General features: G+C 41.9%; 1 protein-coding gene across 5 annotated transcripts; it reads right to left on the bottom strand.

Moving 5' to 3' along the window:
* Nucleotides 1-462: 462 nt before the first annotated feature.
* LOC307164590 (H-2 class I histocompatibility antigen, Q10 alpha chain-like) lies at nucleotides 463-18,005 on the bottom strand. 5 transcript variants are annotated; one of them, XM_079881581.1, is made up of 8 exons: nucleotides 17,689-18,005; nucleotides 15,013-15,285; nucleotides 14,384-14,671; nucleotides 11,681-11,962; nucleotides 11,391-11,547; nucleotides 6,558-6,604; nucleotides 6,252-6,364; nucleotides 463-2,797 (listed from the first exon to the last, which is right to left on the bottom strand). In XM_079881581.1, the coding sequence occupies exons 1-5, from the start codon at nucleotides 17,831-17,833 to the stop codon at nucleotides 11,486-11,488; spliced, it is 1,050 nt and encodes a 349-aa protein (XP_079737707.1). In that variant the 5' UTR covers nucleotides 17,834-18,005; the 3' UTR covers nucleotides 463-2,797; nucleotides 6,252-6,364; nucleotides 6,558-6,604; nucleotides 11,391-11,485. The 5 variants fall into 5 exon arrangements, with proteins under 5 accessions (XP_079737707.1, XP_079737710.1, XP_079737708.1 ...); XM_079881584.1 differs by having other exon boundaries at nucleotides 11,469-11,547; nucleotides 17,689-17,973; XM_079881582.1 differs by lacking the exon at nucleotides 6,252-6,364.
* Between the last annotated feature and the right edge of the window lie 416 nt (nucleotides 18,006-18,421).

Genomic DNA, 18,421 nt, shown 5'->3' with positions numbered 1-18,421 from the left:
TAATCTTTAAGTGTTCATGAATTAAGATTTAATTTATTTATTTGAATATATTGCTTTATTTATTTTAGAGCATTTTATGGGATACCATATAAAATATACCTATAATTTTTTTTTTCATAAAAATTGCCCTCCACCCAGTGCTATTCTATCCAGAGTTACATTTTAACACACATTGTGTCAAAATGCCATCAACAGATCTTGTGTGTTGTTTTTTAACACATCTCTTTTTAGAGTGTTTCCAGTGTTACATTTTAACACACATTGTGTGTTAAAAATCTACACAACATGTGTCAAAATGCCATCAACACATCTTGTGTGTTGTTTTTTAACACATCTCTTTTTAGAGTGCACTGTCTCTTACACTATCTTTGCCTTTCGCTATCTCTGTCGTTCACTATCTCTATCTTTCTCTATTTCTGTCATTCACTGCACAGCGCCAACCAACCCCGTGACGTCACATGTTAGAATACTGCACAATGGTGGCGCCCTGGCCGCGAAAGATATAACGGTTTTTCTTTTTTCTTTTATATGTTTACATTTGTCATGTTTCTTATATAATTGTTGATTATAGTGGAAATCCATCTTGTTAATAATGTAAACTTGATTGACTGCTTCATTTCCCCTTTAAAGGTAAGCAGAAGAATTTTGTAAGTAATACGGGATGACACGGGTAGCCAGTGCAGTTTGAACAGAATTGGAGTGATATGAGCAGATTGTTTAGCGTAAGTTAGTAATCTTCTGGCAGAGTTTTGAATATATTGCAAGCGTGAGATAGAGTGTGCTGGTAGTCCAGAAAAAAGAACATTACAGTAGTCGAGGCGAGATGTGATGAACGCGTGTACTAGTGCTTCAGCGTCTTTTGGGCTGACATAGGGACGGAGTTTGGCGATACGGCGGAGTTGAAAAAATGAGTTGACTAATATAAGCGTCAAAGGTCAGTGAAGGGTCAAGAGTGATACCCAAGTTTTTGACAGTGGCAGATGGAATAATTGATGTAGCTTCAAGGTCAAGTCTGGGAGTATTAGTTATATTTTTTGTTAGAGATGGTGGACCAGTAATTAAGATTTCTGTTTTAGTCATATTCAAACTAAGAAAACTGCAGTTGAGCCAGGTCTTTAGTTCATTAATACATGATGATAGTGATGCAGTCTGGTGAATAGAGTCTGGGCGGCAAGCAGTATATATCTGGATATCGTCGGCATAACAGTGGTATTGAAAACCATGGCGGTGAATAATTTGTCCGAGGCAAAATGTAGATAATAAATAGTAATGGGCCGAGAACTGATCCCTGTGGAACACCTTGTTTGAGAATGACAGTGGGAGATTTATAATTGTGCATGGTGATATAGTAGCCTATTTTCTAGGGATGTCCCGATCCGATCACATGATCGGAAATCGGGCCCGATCACGTGTTTTCAGACTCGATCGGAATCGGACGTTACCTCCCGATCAGGACTCGGATATATATATTCTCATTATTTTTTAACACATCAATATTTATGCGGTGGCACAGAGTTACCCGGTTTCACACTGCACGCGTTAGTAAGCAGCGCAGGAGCAGTGCGTATGGTGAGCAGGAGCAGGACACGTGCGTTTTACTTTCACACTGGCAGCGTTTGTCACGCGCGGCTGAACCGCGGGTCGTGTAGGGCAGGCTACAGACAGAGTACTCCATAATGGATAAGTTGGCATTGCTTTTTTTCGTTTTCAAATACATTTAAGAGAAAAAACTTGTCAAGAAGCTTATTTTATTAATAATTTCATTTATATAACTTTTGTTTCATCTTTGATTTTATTGTTATGGCAACAAGTTTGTTTTTGGACATTTGTTTTCTTTTTAAATTGCTGTTGGTCATTTGATTGACTGTTTAAAACACAATAGATATCATCAATGCACTTTTTGGATAAATCTGCGGTGTATTTTGGCCATGATCAATGTATTGTCACTTTAATTCAGCAAAAGCGGCGCAGCAAAAATAGACTCGGCGCCGAAACGATCGCGGCACTGCTGCTCTGCTCTACTACGCACTGCCGCGCCGCCTCTGCGCGCGGTGTGAATGCTCTAAAGCCTGGTTTAATCTGTTAACATGGGCGGCGAAAAAAATACGCACTGCACGCTCTGCTAACAGTGCAGTGTGAAACCGGTGTGCAGTGTGAAACAGTGAAAGCACGAGAGACAAAAGCGATGTCAGCTCGCAGTGCCTTGCACATCGTTAAAACGATTACAATGTTTTATGGTGCGTAATTTTAAACACCTTCTACCTTATTTTAATTTTTCTCAGGTTAGGTAAAGTAAGTCGAATTCGTTCAAAACAATAAATATTTAAATTCCCATACTTACAATCTAGTCGAAAGACTGCTCCGTGGTTTAGTTCAGCTCAATTCTTTATACAGCAGAGACTAACGGCAGGCTGGTTCTTTTTGTATTGATTATAAGTAATTTTATTATTTCAAAATCAATTAGTTTACATACCAAATAACAAAATAAAATAAAATAAAACAAAGCATGCATTGAGCAGTTCACAAGCTTCAACTGCAGGTGGCAGGCTAGGATAGTTGAACTGAGGAGAGGCTGTCAGGGTATTACAGTGTCTGACATTGACATATTACACTGTACTTTTTATACTTCCTATCACACCCCCTTCTCACATATTCAATCTCTTATAGACAATTTATCCAATCCAAAATCTTGATCTGTCATTAACTCTTTCAGTCCCTCCAAGACCTTCTTATAAAAAGCCTTGTGTTCCTTTGTTCTTCTCCTGGCTCGGATCCTTTGTCGTCTTCTACGCTTGGTCTGCAACACAACAACTCGGTAATACTTTGCTAAAATTAATTCGTTACATTTATATAGCGCTTTTTTTCTGAGACCTCAAAGCGCTTTACATAGATGGGGGAATCTCCTCAAAATACATACTTTCTACTTAGTGTTATTACTACCTACTGTAGGCTATTCTTTCATTTGATTCAATGCTTAAACATCGAATACAAGTACAACGGACGAGGCCTTTATACTTGACGCGCTCACCGTTGTACTATTCTTTGAAACGACAGGGGGCGACGTGAGTTGTTCTCCAAACCATCAGGATGCAGCGGTGAGAAGTAAGACCACACGTGACGATGTTTATTTTTTTATTACACTTAACAATCCATGCTAGAAAAGAACTAAAGAATCGTGTAAAATCCAGTAAACTTTAAGATTATTATACTTGTGATATTTTAACTAAATATTTTCGAATTTCATTAAACATCTTTAATTTAATGAACATTTCTGTATTAAAAATGGACCTTTATTTTCATTAAAAAGGCTAATTTATGCTATTTTAGGCTTATTTTGTAAATGTAAGCAATTAATTCGGACAAGCGCAAACACTCGGACAGAATCGGCTTGAAGTTGTGCATCTTCGGATGCAGTTAAAAAAAATGCAGTGCACACCGGCATGCGAAGTGGGGTCTCGCCCATGACCGCCCACTCCGCGATGACCTCATTTTTGCGGACGCGGCGAGTATAAACCAAGCCATGAAAGGCTGAACAGCGGTGTGTCAGTCTTCACTAGCCTGGGTGCCAGCCCGAACCCCGCCCACATCATTTTTTTGTTGGGCAGTTCGGTCTGGACCAAACGGCAACCTCCCCGTCTCTCTCTTGAAACCAACACGGAAGTGAGTTAAACTGCAATTCATTAACTGTCCGCTTGGCCTGGCTGCAGAAGTGAGTCAAATCTGCATCTCCCTCATGTTAAAATGACCAACTTTACAGCAGAAAAAAACATGTTTACAGCCTGGATCTCTCTGTGGCTTTGGTCTATACAGCTAATTTTGCCCTTCATAACAACTGTGAGGGGGGTGAATTTTTGTATAACTCATCCGTTTAGTTGATTAATATTTAAATTTAAGGGTGTGGCCACTTGAGTGACAGGTGGATTCCCGCTGATGTCAATGCTAGGCGTTTGTCTGCTGTTACTAGCCGTCACTTCACCTCAGCAAATGTTAGCTGCTGAACTTGCCTTCTCTGCAGTGTTTGTGCTTTTTTTCGGGATTATTTCATACAATTTAATACTTGGGTAACGTTACAAAGCCCACGTCTTTGGATTCAGTCGTTGTCGTCGAGTATCGTTTGAGAGAACAACCAGCGCTGTATTTCAGTTGTTTTCCTCTGTGAACATGCACTAATGGATGTCTGACAATTTCGTTGCTTTTTGGGGTTTTCAAATTTAAAACGTCAATAAATGCTCGTTCGTTCTGCTCTCACGGAACAGATGGATTATAATATGCTTATGTACCGTCAGATGAAATCATGCAGGCGTCGGCGCTTTCTCCTAGCCTGGTAATACCAGACTCTGCTACTTCACTTTGCTTCGTAGACAGAGTCTGGAATAGCATAATAGAGAAGTGTTTTCTCTCTCGCGGGGGGGGGGGGGGGGGGGGCGCTTGTCTGAAGTTTAAAATCATTGGTTACCCGTAAGCCAATCACATAACGTTTGGTTATGGCATGTGTTATGCGCATGCTCAGCCGCATCTAACTTCCACTGTAAACGCATGTATGATGCAAAAACTAAACCATCGAGCGAAATACCGGAGTGAACATGGCTGTGAACGACTTTTGCAGATTATGTGAAGTAAATCTACGCATCCACCACGGTACAATCAGCGTCTACGTCACGGCTCTCAGCCCGCCCTCTGTTCGTTGATTGGCCCGGCTGTTTTCAGGCCGGTGGAAAACTGAAAGATACGCTGCTATCTCAGACTGACTACAGGAGCGAAATGAAATTAGCGGAAGTAGGAAGTCTGACGTAGTCAGGCTAGCTTTCTCCGTCCGTGCAATAAATGCACATCCATGAATGAGCGCGGATTTTCTAGCGCATTTACTTGCACTTCAAAGGCAATATATCTATGGTTTAACGGTTTAACCCATTTGAGAGGCGGCCAAAATCAGAATTTAAAATGGACTGAATAAGCTCTCTACGAACTTGAGCAATGCCGGGCTGACGGACCATGAAAGAGTGACTGACATGTATGCACATAAATCACTGTCACACACAAACACTCTCGAAGTAATACACAGTCTCACTTGTAGCCATGTATTTTAACTATTATAATATTTCGAAGGGCAAAAACAGGAACTTTTAATTGGCTTTACATCATCAGCTAACTCGATCACGTCGAGCTAGGTGTCTTTCAGATAGCCAGGCTCATATCTATGGCCAGGCTCCTCAGCTCCACTCACGCCCCGCCTGTTTGCCTATTTTCTGTTATCCGGGAGTGACGCAAGGCCAAGATGGCGACGGACGGCTCCGCCCAATTTAGGCTTCAAAAATGCTCTTCAGAAACCTACGGGTGACGTCACGGACACTACGTCCATATTTTTTTACAGTCTATGGTCTGGACTCGATCCGTTGAGGAGTAATTATGCTCGGCTCCCAGAAGGCCGAGCCAATCAAATTGCCAGGGCGGGCTTTAATCGATGATGGACAGATGGTCTGCGGTTACGTAATCACCCACGTCACTAAAGAGCGCTTGATTTGAATTAGTTTACAACAAAGACGACTGCAGCTGGAGAATTGAGATTTCACGAGTTCACACTTACAAATAAGTCAGATAGAATAAATGCGTAGGCTATATGAGATGTCACAGAGTTCACACAAATAAGTAAGATAGAATAAATGCATATATGACGTGCTGTCCGAGGAGAGGGCTGTGGGCTCGGTAGCCAGCCATAATCCCCCCATACTCGTGTTCCTGGTTGTGAGAGAACAAGACAAGAGTGAGGATTCGGGGTGGTGGAGGGACCGAGAGATGCTGAAAAACTGTCAAGGAGTGTTAGGTAAGTTGACAGAGTGAATATGCTTCCTCGGTAACGTTAGACATGGTATTGTTTGATGACAAGTTGATATTGGATTGATTATTTGTACGTGCTCCTCCCGAACTTTGTTTATGAAACATCATGTGTAGATTCCGCCATCGCGTCTGTTATAGAAGATATCGACAGCGCATTCATTTTAAAAGAGGAACAGAGAGCCGCGCCCGCGACATTTTGTTGGTTGAAAATATGAATGAAGAACATGCGTCATTTACTCTGTTGCTCTGATTGAGGTTTTTTTTTTTCCCTAGTTCGGTTGAGACACGCCCCATAATCAAATCTCTATGGAGCGGTATCAGACTCACATTCTGACTAGAATATGAGTATGACGAAGTCAGGCTAAGTCTTCACTATATGGGCTGCATTATGCAAATATTTCCACATAGTGACTTACAGTAAATAAGTGAGGGAGAATTCGATCGAGGCATTTTAGCTAGGTCTGGATCTGCCTTTAGATTATGAATAAATCGTTTAGTGGGAGACATTGAGCTTTGTAACTTTGCAGATCTAGAAAAAAGAAAAAAGGAAAACACATCACATATTTTGTTAATTTAAAATGTGTATGAGTATGAGAAAGTGTATATTATTACTATTAACAATAATAATAAGATTGGGTGAGTTTGATCAGAGTGAGAGCTAGTTGCCTATCCATGATCTAAACTGGTATATTTGAGTGATTGGATATTATGAATACTCGTACCTTCTTTTAGAGATCATCATGCCGGTATCTGTTTCTGCCTCTGCTACCTAAAGCATGAGAGATATAATCATTTTTAAATATTCTTTAAACTGTAAATTAAGTGTAATGTAAAAAAAAAAAACAGTTCTAAAACAATTCCATTCATGGGAGTAGCTTGTGACTAAAAGCTTGTGACTGTGAATTTTAATTAATAATATTTTCAACTCAAAATTAAATATGCATATAATGTAGTAATGTATTAATAAATCAAATCAAACTTCCTAATACCTCCCCCAATCTCATTTGCATAAGAAGTTGTTTTGTGACGAATCTGCATTTTGGCGGATAATATCCTACGATCGTATAAATATAAATTTACAAGAAAATCAAAGCCATAAATCTACACAAGCTGCGTTCAAAATTTGACCTTGATATAAAAATTTTTTTTTTTATATTTATATGGCTGCCGTTGCATCATCCAGGTGGATGCTGCACATTGGTGGTGGTTGAGGAGAATTTAATTTTCAGGTCTATGCTCAAAAAAGTGAATAAATGGATTATAATACAGCGTCAATATAATTTAGTACATTACAATCCCCTAAAAATACGAAATATAAAATAAAAAACATTATAAAACTAAAATATAGTAAATTCATTTCATTAAAAAAAATAAAAATAAAAATCTGTCATTTTTCACCGCCACGCAAAGAGCACCAGAGGGTTAATTCTTAAAAAGATATCTGTTTTGGGTAATTCACTCCTTGATTTGCTTAATAAAATCCTACTTTGAGATTCTTTTGACAAACATTATTGCATTATTTTCAACGCATTTATTGCTAGCCCGGCAAAAATGGACGTAACGCAAATTATTCATGTGCGATGTATCTGGTTGCCATGACAACCACTTGATTGGTACAGGGAGTGTAAACTTGTAAGATTACTTTAGAAAAAAAACGTTAAGCTACGCCCATGACTCCATTATCTGATCATGTATATTAAGCATATTTTAGTCAAATATTATGAAATGCCCATGAGAAGGACACAACACTATAGAAATTTCAGAATTGAGGCATGACCATCAGACGATGAATTGCTCATTGGGTCAGCAGGGTCACAATGAATGTTTATTTGTTGTATCCTTTTCATTCTGTGTTGTATCCATTTCATCATTTCAAAGTCAGTTAAATCTCTTTTTGGCCAATTTTTACCTGTAATTATTTACATCACAAAAACCGAAAAGATTGAGTTGAATATATGGATCATCATTAATCAGTCACTACTTACCAATAATGTTTTTCTTTACTAAGATGTAAAGCACTAAAGCAACTGCCAGCAAAATCACAGCTCCAATCGCTACTCCAGTCAATAATACGTTGTCATGATTCTGCCTTCATGTCCTAGATCTTTCTTGTTTTGAGGCAGGATCATGACAGACCCATGTTTTGTGTACAAGCACATGGCCATTTGTTTGGGCCATGTGCTTGTGTTGTCTCGTTCTCTTGCCCCGCCCCCTTGTTATCCTCGTTTTGTCTTGATTGCTTTACCCATTATCACCTGTGTTCCTGATTAGTTTGTTCCCCATTTAATCCCCTCATGTTTTCTGTCCTGTGTCGGTACATTGTCTTACATTGTCTGTTATCCCCTGTGGTACATTGCTTGTTCTACACTGTGAGTACTTTGTCAGAGACCTGTTATTTCAGTATTGTGAGTTTGTTTCCCGTCATTATCAAGTCAGAGTTTAGTCTTTATTTGTTATCTAGTCTTAGTCTAAATTACCTGTCTTCAGTCCTGTTTTGCCCCCTCGTGGGTTTTGTTTTCTGTTTTTGTGTATTAATAAATCTTGAGTGTCAGCACCTCGTCTGCTTTTGGGTTCATCTCTGCACATCCCCATGACAGAATGTACCGACCAAAAGAGAACCCAGCAGACAGTAGGTCCTCGCCTGTCGAGTCCCAAGCGGACCTTTTAGTTGAATGGTGGCAGAAGACAAGTTCAGACATCAGGATCGGCAAGCTGCCCATTCCGCCTCAGGGAGAGAGGTCCATAAAGCAGTACGCTCGGGTCGCTCATGAGAAGCGTTTTTTCCTCCCTGACATCCTTCTCAACCGCTACTTCTTAGCGGGTCTCAACGCTCCTCCCCCTCTTGCTGAACGAGAGAGGTTGGTAGACCGGCCGTTTACGGACATGGTGGACTGTTTATCTCGAAGGGAGATGCGGGGCTCCTTGTCTACACCTGCCTCGCTGCCAGTGGTCCCGGAGGATCGCGTTCTGGCCGTTGTTGCCCATGGTGATCCGGCTGGTTCCACTTCTCCTGAGGTCTCTTCTGCACCTATTGAGCTCCGTGGTAAACGAGGGAGACGGGTTTCTTGGGATTCCCCGTCTGAGTCTTCCTCCACCGAGTCAACGCCGCCTGAGACTTCCCTGCCATTACCTGTTACTGTCTCCGCAGAACATCTCCAACTGGTCGCTAGTCCAGCTTCCGATTCGGCTTCGCGACCAAGGAGAAAGAAGAGGAGAAAGGGAGCCTCTCGCTCTTCATCTCAGGCTGTCCCAAGCGCTGTTCCAGAGCCCGCTACTGCAAGCGCTTTCCCAAGCGCTGTTCCAGAGCCCGCGACGGCAAGCGCTGTTCCAGAGCCCGCGACGGCAAGCGCTGTTCCAGAGCCCGCGACGGCAAGCGCTGTTCCAGAGCCCGCGACGGCAAGCGCTGTTCCAGAGCCCGCGACGGCAAGCGCTGTTCCAGAGCCCGCCACGGCAAGCGCTGTTCCTGAGCCCGCCACGGCAAGCGCTGTTCCTGAGCCCGCCACGGCAAGCGCTGTTCCTGAGCCCGCCACGGCAAGCGCTGTTCCTGAGCCCGCCACGGCAAGCGCTGTTCCTGAGCCAGCCTCGGCAAGCGCTGTTCCAGAGCCAGCCTCGGCAAGCGCTGTTCCAGAGCCAGCCTCTGCAAGCGCTGTTCCAGAGCCAGCCTCTGCAAGCGCTGTTCCAGAGCCAGCCTCTGCAAGCGCTGTTCCAGAGCCAGCTTCTGCAAGCGCTGTTCCAGAGCCAGCTTCTGCAAGCGCTGTTCCAGAGCCAGCTTCTGCAAGCGCTGTTCCAGAGCCAGCTTCTGCAAGCGCTGTTCCAGAGCCAGCTTCTGCAAGCGCTGTTCCAGAGCCAGCTTCTGCAAGCGCTGTTCCAGAGCCAGCTTCTGCAAGCGCTGTTCCAGAGCCAGCTTCTGCAAGCGCTGTTCCAGAGCCAGCTTCTGCAAGCGCTGTTCCAGAGCCAGCTTCTGCAAGCGCTGTTCCAGAGCCAGCTTCTGCAAGCGCTGTTCCAGAGCCAGCTTCTGCAAGCGCTGTTCCAGAGCCAGCTTCTGCAAGCGCTGTTCCAGAGCCAGCTTCTGCAAGCGCTGTTCCAGAGCCAGCTGTCATGAGGGCTGCAGAGCGAGCAGCGGCCGATTCAGCTGCTAAGGCTGTTTTGCGGTCGGTTTCGGCGAGCCACGAGATGCCGATTGTCATCGCTGCAAGAGTCTTGTCCGAGTATCTGTCCAGTCTAGCCAAGATTCTGGAGAGTCCTGTCCCAGCTGATGTGTCCAGCCCTGTCCCAGCTGATGTGTCCAGCCCTGTCCCAGCTGATGTGTCCAGCCCTGTCCCAGCTGATGTGTCCAGCCCTGTCCCAGCTGATGTGTCCAGCCCTGTCCCAGCTGATGTGTCCAGCCCTGTCCCAGCTGATGTGTCCAGCCCTGTCCCAGCTGATGTGTCCAGCCCTGTCCCAGCTGATGTGTCCAGCCCTGTCCCAGCTGATGTGTCCAGCCCTGTCCCAGCTGATGTGTCCAGCCCTGTCCCAGCTGATGTGTCCAGCCCTGTCCCAACTAATGTGTCCAGCCCTGTCCCAGCTAATGTGTCCAGCCCTGTTCCAGCAGATGGGTCCAGTCCTGTCCCAGCTGACAGGAGGATGTCTGTGTCCAGTCCTGTCCCAACTAATGTGTCCAGCCCTGTCCCAGCATCACAGTCTACATCTTTCTCCACTCCCTTACCACCTGTCTCACCCATTGTCTTCGCTCCGCTGCCGGCTGTAGCTGTTCCCTCTGTCACCACTTCACCCCGGACTGTTTCCCCCAAGACTGTCCCTCGTGTGTCCCCATCCATGTCTGCCCGGACCCCTCGCCGTCAGCCCTCGTCCAGTCCACCCAAGACCCCTAGTCCACCCATCCACCCTGGACTGCCCCCTAATGACCTTGTATTTTCCCCCAGTCCTCCCATCCACCCTGGACATTCCCCTATGAACTCTGTGTTGTCTCCGCCGCCTCTTCCTTGTTTTTTATTTTTATTATGTCACCCCAATCCTGTCATTGTGTTTTCATGTCTGCCTTTATTAGTTTTTGTCATGTATTGTTGGTTTGTGTCTCTGTCTCAGTCGGTCTTGTCCCGTGTTTCATGTTCCCTCTAGGGAGCGTCTGGAAGCCGCTCCTTGGGGGGAGGGTTCTGTCATGATTCTGCCTTCATGTCCTAGATCTTTCTTGTTTTGAGGCAGGATCATGACAGACCCATGTTTTGTGTACAAGCACATGGCCATTTGTTTGGGCCATGTGCTTGTGTTGTCTCGTTCTCTTGCCCCGCCCCCTTGTTATCCTCGTTTTGTCTTGATTGCTTTACCCATTATCACCTGTGTTCCTGATTAGTTTGCTCCCATTTAATCCCCTCATGTTTTCTGTCCTGTGTCGGTACATTGTCTTACATTGTCTGTTATCCCCTGTGGTACATTGCTTGTTCTACACTGTGAGTACTTTGTCAGAGACCTGTTATTTCAGTATTGTGAGTTTGTTTCCCGTCATTATCAAGTCAGAGTTTAGTCTTTATTTGTTATCTAGTCTTAGTCTAAATTACCTGTCTTCAGTCCTGTTTTGCCCCCTCGTGGGTTTTGTTTTCTGTTTTTGTGTATTAATAAATCTTGAGTGTCAGCACCTCGTCTGCTTTTGGGTTCATCTCTGCACATCCCATGACAATACGTAAGTCACTTGAAAGCAATCCTTGCATGTTCCATCTATACAGATGCATAAAATATGAAAAATAGCATGTAGTTACGGATATCACAAACAAACCAAATTTAAATTCACAATTGTTTTATTTCAATTTCAGATTATATTTCTGACTCTATGTGTAACCGCTTTAATTACCCCATGTTTTGATAATTGGTTCTTTGAAGGTTCTGTGGGACACAAAACAATCATAATCTGCTCTTTCCTCCTCGATCTCCACACTCTTCATCAGCTGATAGGATCCATCATGGTTTGGTCTGGTTCCTGTGGATTCAATCTGATCGCCAGGCAGAGATGTGTGATTTTTCCTAATGGTCATCATCATGTCTTTGGGGAGGAAGCCGGTGGCCAGACAGGTCAGTTTCAGCTTGGATCTGTCCCTGGTAGACCTCTTTGCAAATACATAAATATCTGGAGGAGCTGAAAACACAGGAATCAGTTCATTAGTGAGGGTGTTCTCACACTAGGCGATCTGGACTGTGCCCGAGCACATTTGACCCCGCCAAAGTCTGGTTCGTTTGAAAGAGGTGGGCTCGGGTGCAGTTCAGTTGGGTTCTTGCGTTGTACGCATGTAGTGTGATCGCTAACCGTGAACAGCTACTATTTTGTGTGCGCTACTGTCATCATTACGACAGCAAATAACTTCTATTACTACTTGGACAGTACATTTTTTAATGAATGTAGCCTCAGTATATTTTGATTTATAACGAGTCTGGTTCTCACCTCATTGATGAACAGTAATTGTAGTTTGCGAATAAAAGCCATTTCAGCACCTAACATGAAACAATTGATTGCCTTCCAGCTAATCTACGCCTGCACGATAGGTGGCGCTGACGAGAATAATTTTTTTCCCATGTTTGCATTTCGTAGGTTTTTCCATTTGGCTTTAACCTCATGTGTCCGCTGCACAACATACAACAGTAAATTAAGATAAATCAAGTTTGGTACTACACAGAAAGCTTATGAGAATTATTTTGACCAAATATATCATAAAATACAATCGCAGCAGGTGCATTAGCGCTACAACTAGCTTCAAAGCTACATGTCACAGTTTATGAGATTATTACTGTTTTTGCTCAAAACCCATCATCGAGTGCTTGTAATAACTTCCTTTTGCGATCTAAAGTGGATTTTGATTAAGGGGAGGCATGAATTATTTGTAGTGTTTTATGATGGACTGAATGCTACACAATGGTAACACATTTTATTAAAAAACACATACAGAACATATATCTGCATAATCATATATCTATTTTCCTTCATGTTTCATCTGTAGAAGTGTTGTTTGTGAAAGGAACAGGACGTCGTCATCCAGAAGGGCAGGAGTAATGTGATTGACAAATGAATGCTCTCTGACTTACAAGCACCTGGGGCCCTATTTTAACGATCTGAAACGCAAGTGTCAAAGCGCAAAGCGCAAGTAACTTTGTGGGCGGGTCTTGGGCGCTGTTGCTATTTTCCCGGCGGGATAAATGACTCTTGCGCCCGGCGCAAATCTAAAAGGGGTTGGTCTGAAGTAGCTTCATTACTCATAGGTGTGGTTTGGGCGTAACGTGAAATAAACCAATCAGAGCGCCATCTCACATTCCCTTTAAGAGCAGGCGCACTTGTTCTATAGCGGATTCCTATTATAACGGCGGATTTGCCAGGCGCGCGCCAGGAGTGGTTCACAGCCGAGGAGAGCAACGTTCTCATCAGGGACATTGGGGATGGAGAAACACACCCAAATTAACTTCGGTTAAACATTAAACAGGTGTATGATAATTTGGGTAAATGTGTAAGCTAGATGTATGCTTTTATAATAAACTATCTATCTATCTATCTATCTATCTATCTATCTATCTATCTATCGTAATAATGTATGATTTGCAAAAATGAGAACTGCTGCTTCTGTGTAGATGAGAGAATCAAAGTGTATGTTGTGCACACGCTACATTGATTATGGCCCAGCATGCGCCCTTAAAATAGCATATGAATAACATGCGCAACGCACCACTGACTTTAAACTGTTTTTTTTCGGTCAGTGGCGTAATTGTTTTCTAAACCTGCAAAATAGCATGAAGGAACGTTTGCGCCGGAACACGCCTCCTCTTTGCGCTGAACCGCCCCGGGGAGCGCAAGTGTATTTCTTAGTTAACTGACGTGCGTCTCTGGAGGGAAAAGTCCGCTTTGCGCGGGTGCAAAATAGGAATGATACATGCATTGCTGTACAAAGTCAATTGAGCTGGGTGCAAGATAGGGCCCCTGGTGTTTACACAGGTTTTCAAAACAGCGCCACCAACCCCACCCTTTTGTGCAACACCATCAGCTCCGGGCACATGATCTAAAGTTAAAATTTAATTGGACAGCCTGTTTGATCATGGGGCGATGGGGGAAAAAAAAATCAACACACTTGTCAAAGAAAATCTGGCTTTGTCGCGATTTATATAGTTGCATAAGGATCTATATGTTTCGATTCAAGAGGGTCATCGCATCGTACATTCACGTTGCTTAATCACGCTCAATGTGAAAGGCCCTTAAAACTGCTAATTCCTCCATCAACGTCTTCTGCCTCCGTAATAATATTCTGATACGTGCAGCACAATTAAATTAAAATCACTGCAATGAATAAATGATAACTCTATTAGGAAGCCTATTAGCGAAAGTGCTTTTCTTCCTGTTTTTATTTTGGTCAAAAATAAAAAGTGGCAACATAAATGACGCAAGCGTGCTCTGGCCTTAACATTATCTTATTAACAATCACGCTTGAGCCCGGTACAAGGGAACTGTGCCTAATGTGAATACGGCCTGAATGCTATCTCTATAACAGCTGCTGATAATCAAAATATTATATTTACTCACAACTGTTTCTGAGCTCCTTGTCTGCATATTCGCTGTATCTGTTGAGCCAGTCCACACACTCTTTCTCCAGGTAGCCTTTGGTGTTTTGGTTTAGGATCGGCACATTGTCCCACTTTCTCTTGGTTGGTAGAGCTGCGTCAACTGGGGCGACCCATTGAGCCTCTTTATCATCAAAAGACAAGAAGTCCTCTCCATCATAACTGAACTCATAAACACCTTTGAGAAACTTCACTTCATCTCCCTGCTGCTCAACTAGACAACCAGTTCTCCACTGAAGAAAATGAAGATCTGACATGGACAGACATCAACAAAATGTGTGTGAGATGATAATACAAGAAATCAACGGAAGCTTGTTTCCACCACAGAAAAAAAAATTAAAAAGGTAATTACGACTTTTAATGTCACATTTCTGACTCTTTTTTTTCCTCACAATTGTGAGTTGTCCAAATTCTGAGGGGAAAAAATAAGATCACAAGTCTGACATTTTCTTGCAATTGCGAGAAAAAAAAATCTGAATTGCGAGATAAAAATACACAATTACTTTTTTTTTTTCTGTGGCAGAAACAAGCTTCCATATAAATCAAACAGTAATGTGCAAATGCAGGTTAAACAGCATGAATGTTCCTCACCTGATGTATCGTCTCTCATGCGGTCCATCAGAATCTTGACATTGACATTAAACCACTGTTCTTTGCTCTTTCTGGACTGAGTGCCTTTTTCCCAGTAATCCTCCGGCATTTTCTCTTTCATCCAGGGCTGTGTGGGAATCTTTCTCTTTTCTTTACTATTGTAATAGTCGATCTGTCTGTCGTCTAGCAGACCCATAGCAGTGAATTCATAGATGCCCGGCAGATCCACAGGTTTGGACAAACAAGTGTAAATGTAATACAGCGAGTGTTTCTCTGCAATGATACAAAATTAATAAAACATTAGCTACATAATAATGACTCTGAAAGAGATCTGTGACTATGATGATTATGTCATCAATAGATAGCCAACATCACCTGATCACATTTTCTCTTGTCATTAATTTCCTTGTCATAGCAAATGTGCTTAATAAACACACAGTCAGAGAAAAAATAATGTTAAAAAGTCAAGGATCAAGAGCCCAACTAAAGCTAACCCTGATCACCATATTCGCAACTTCAAATGAAACTGACTTTATTTCTGTAACTTGTTTTAATAAAAATAATAATCTGGTTAGTAATAAGTGAAGCTGGTAAATAATGCTGTTCGTGGAGTTGTTTAATCCTCCTCTGCTGAAATCTTCAGATATTGAATGTCTTATTTATCTTCAGTTGATTTCATATAAGTCTGTGTCTGAAAGTTGTAGTTCTTGTGTTTCTCTTTCCTTCAGTGATTCTGCTTGTTAACAGCAGGTGTTCATCACTAATGCTCAATCATCTCTTAATTATCTCATTTCACATGACTGACATATATGAATCCCATTCAGTTTATATAGCCTATGACTTGTGACAACTTTTAGAAATGCTTTTATTGTTAATTTCTGTGTTTACTTCTAGATTGATCTTAAGAAATTTCTATTTTAAAAGAACTGGAAAAGTGATGTCTTTAGAAAAATACTTCGCTTTAATAATAGTGCAATGTTCCCTTACTTCAATGTACTTTATTAACCACTTATATTTCATTGTTATTAACTTTCCGTTGTACTATTTCTAGATTGTATTTAGTATAGTCGTTAGTGAACGCTTAATAACCATCAGGAACAGTAAATAAATGTCACAATTACATTTTACATGTTTGCTTACCACACAAAAATGTTGAACATAAAATTATTCTTTTGATATATTAATTTCAAGGGTTAGTTCACCCAAAAATGAAAATTCTGTCAGAAATTACTCTCCCTCATGTTGTTCCAACCCCGTAAGACTTTTGTTCATCTCCAGAACACAAATTAAGATATTTTTGATGAAATCTGTTGTGAGAAAGCTGTCTCAAGTTAGTAAAGACATCGTTAAAATAGTCCAAGTGACTACAGTGGCTCAACCTTAAGTTTATCAATCGATGAGAATACTTTTTTGTGCGCAAAAACAAACAAAAATAACGACTTTATTTTATTTATGCTTACGATCATTTGATGGGAAAATGTGAAAGCTAAGCCATTCATTTCGCAGCATTGGTAAGGCACTTTTACATATTTTCGCTGGTTTCTCACGATTCGGACATTCAGGAAATGCACACTTTAGAACCATTTTAATCACTACATCGAGACCCATCTGCGTCATCTTCTCAGTTCTCGCGCATGCGTCATGGGCACAGCACTCTCGTGAACTCACGTCAGAGGCCCACACTGAAGTAAATGAATAGTTGAATAAAGTCGTTATTTTTAGGGGGGTTTGCGCACAAAAAGCATCCTCGTCGCTTGATAAACTTAAGGTTAGGCCACTGTAGTCACTTAGACTATTTTAACGATGTCTTTACTAACTTTTCTGGGTCAGCAGATGAAATTACTGATTAGCCTATGAAGGAGTGAGACAGCTCTCAAATTTCATCAAAAATATCTTAATTTGTGTTCTGAAGATGAACGAAGGTCTTACGGGTTGGAACAACATGAGGGAGACTAATCACTGACAGAATTTTCATTTTTGGGTGAACTAACCCTTTAAGGCTGCTGACAAATGACCCTGTTGAATCTGTAAAAACATGTCCAATGCTGATATCAATCACACAAAACTCGAATAAACTTATTTATACACCTTAGTCAGTGTTTATTTTTTGACAGGAATGAAAAGGCTGTGAGGGATTGAAGTACAGCGTGTTCAATACATTTTACACTGTGTCGAAACGTCTTTCCAAAGAAAAAAAAAAAGACAAGTCAACAAAAGCTCAATAAAACAGTTTTGAAAATTGTGAGTTATGACAAATGAAAATTACACAATCTATGACCTTTATGCAGTGCGCGCCATCGTAAAGACGGGAATCTATCCCTCTCATCCTTGTTTTCATTCCTGATAAATTCAATATGGCGTATAACCTGACTAAGGTATGCGAGTTTATAAATATTATTTTATATTGCATGTGTAAGCACTTCAATTCGATTAATTTATTATCAGGGAGCGTGTTACTTTCACTTTCGTTCTCTGTTGAATCACAAGATCATCATTTACCTGATCCTTGTTTTCATTCCTGATAAATTCAATACGGCGTCTAACTGACTAAGGTATGCGAGTATATAAATATACTTTTATATTGCATGTGTAAGCACGTCAATTCGATTAATTTATTATCAGGAAGCGTGTTACTTTCACTTTCGTTCTCTGTTGAATCACAAGATCATCATTTACCTGCTTGAAACGACGGCAAAGTCCAATAAAAAAGCGAAACACAAAGCAGAGCTATGATTTTCGGGAAACCCGTTGCCATAATTAAAAAGCCAACAATTGAAAAATTAAAAAATGTGTAGATTTTACTGATGTTTACATCGTTCATTCATCAACGACCGAACGCAGATAAAGCTACTTCCGTTCGACATGTCAATGTAGCGTCCCTCATTGCACAAATAATAAGCAGCGAGAACCATAGACAGTAAAAGAAATGGACACAGCGACCCCATTGGATTCAACGGAGACAAAGTGAAGCCAATTAGAAACTCTTACTTCCTGGGGGTCGAGCGTACTGCGCAGACTCAAACTGAGCTTGACGACGTAGATGTGACGTGAGCAAACCGTCTGTCTTCTAGTAGCTGTGCCAAGATCAATCTGAATCATTACCTTCCGAAACTCGCAGAGACGGAGAGCGTGAGTAGGAGCTGTCCATGATCTTGGAGCAGGAGAAACTTTTTGTAGGTGTTCTGATTAATTACTTTGTCATTTTGCCTCGACGTCCTCCCGATTGCCTGCGAGCTTTTCCTCCCGTCCATACGGTAATTTCCTACTGTGCGACAGAGAGTCGCGTGGCTGTGACGCAATCGTTAGCCTACTTTTACAAAAACTGCTTCTACAGGGCCATAACGTAAGCTACAAGGTAATGGAGCCTTTTATACATTTTCGTGTTTCTTTAGAAATAAATAATGGACAA

Source organism: Squalius cephalus (genome assembly GCF_949319135.1).
Source record: "Squalius cephalus genome assembly, chromosome: 1".
In the NCBI taxonomy this organism is placed as follows: Eukaryota; Metazoa; Chordata; class Actinopteri; order Cypriniformes; family Leuciscidae; genus Squalius; species Squalius cephalus.
This window is presented reverse-complemented; position numbering and strand designations above follow the sequence as displayed.

Bases quoted from the DNA above. Each gene is read 5' to 3' on its own strand.
- LOC307164590 (XM_079881581.1), bottom strand. From the start codon at position 17,833: ATGAACGATGTAAACATCAGTAAAATCTACACATTTTTTAATTTTTCA. The intron at 15,286-17,688 runs GTAAATGATGAT...GTATCATTGCAG, and splicing joins TTTGCCGTCGTTTCAAGCAG to AGAAACACTCGCTGTATTAC. The intron at 11,548-11,680 runs GTAATTAAAGCG...GCATCTGTATAG, and splicing joins ACCAATTATCAAAACATGGG to ATGGAACATGCAAGGATTGC.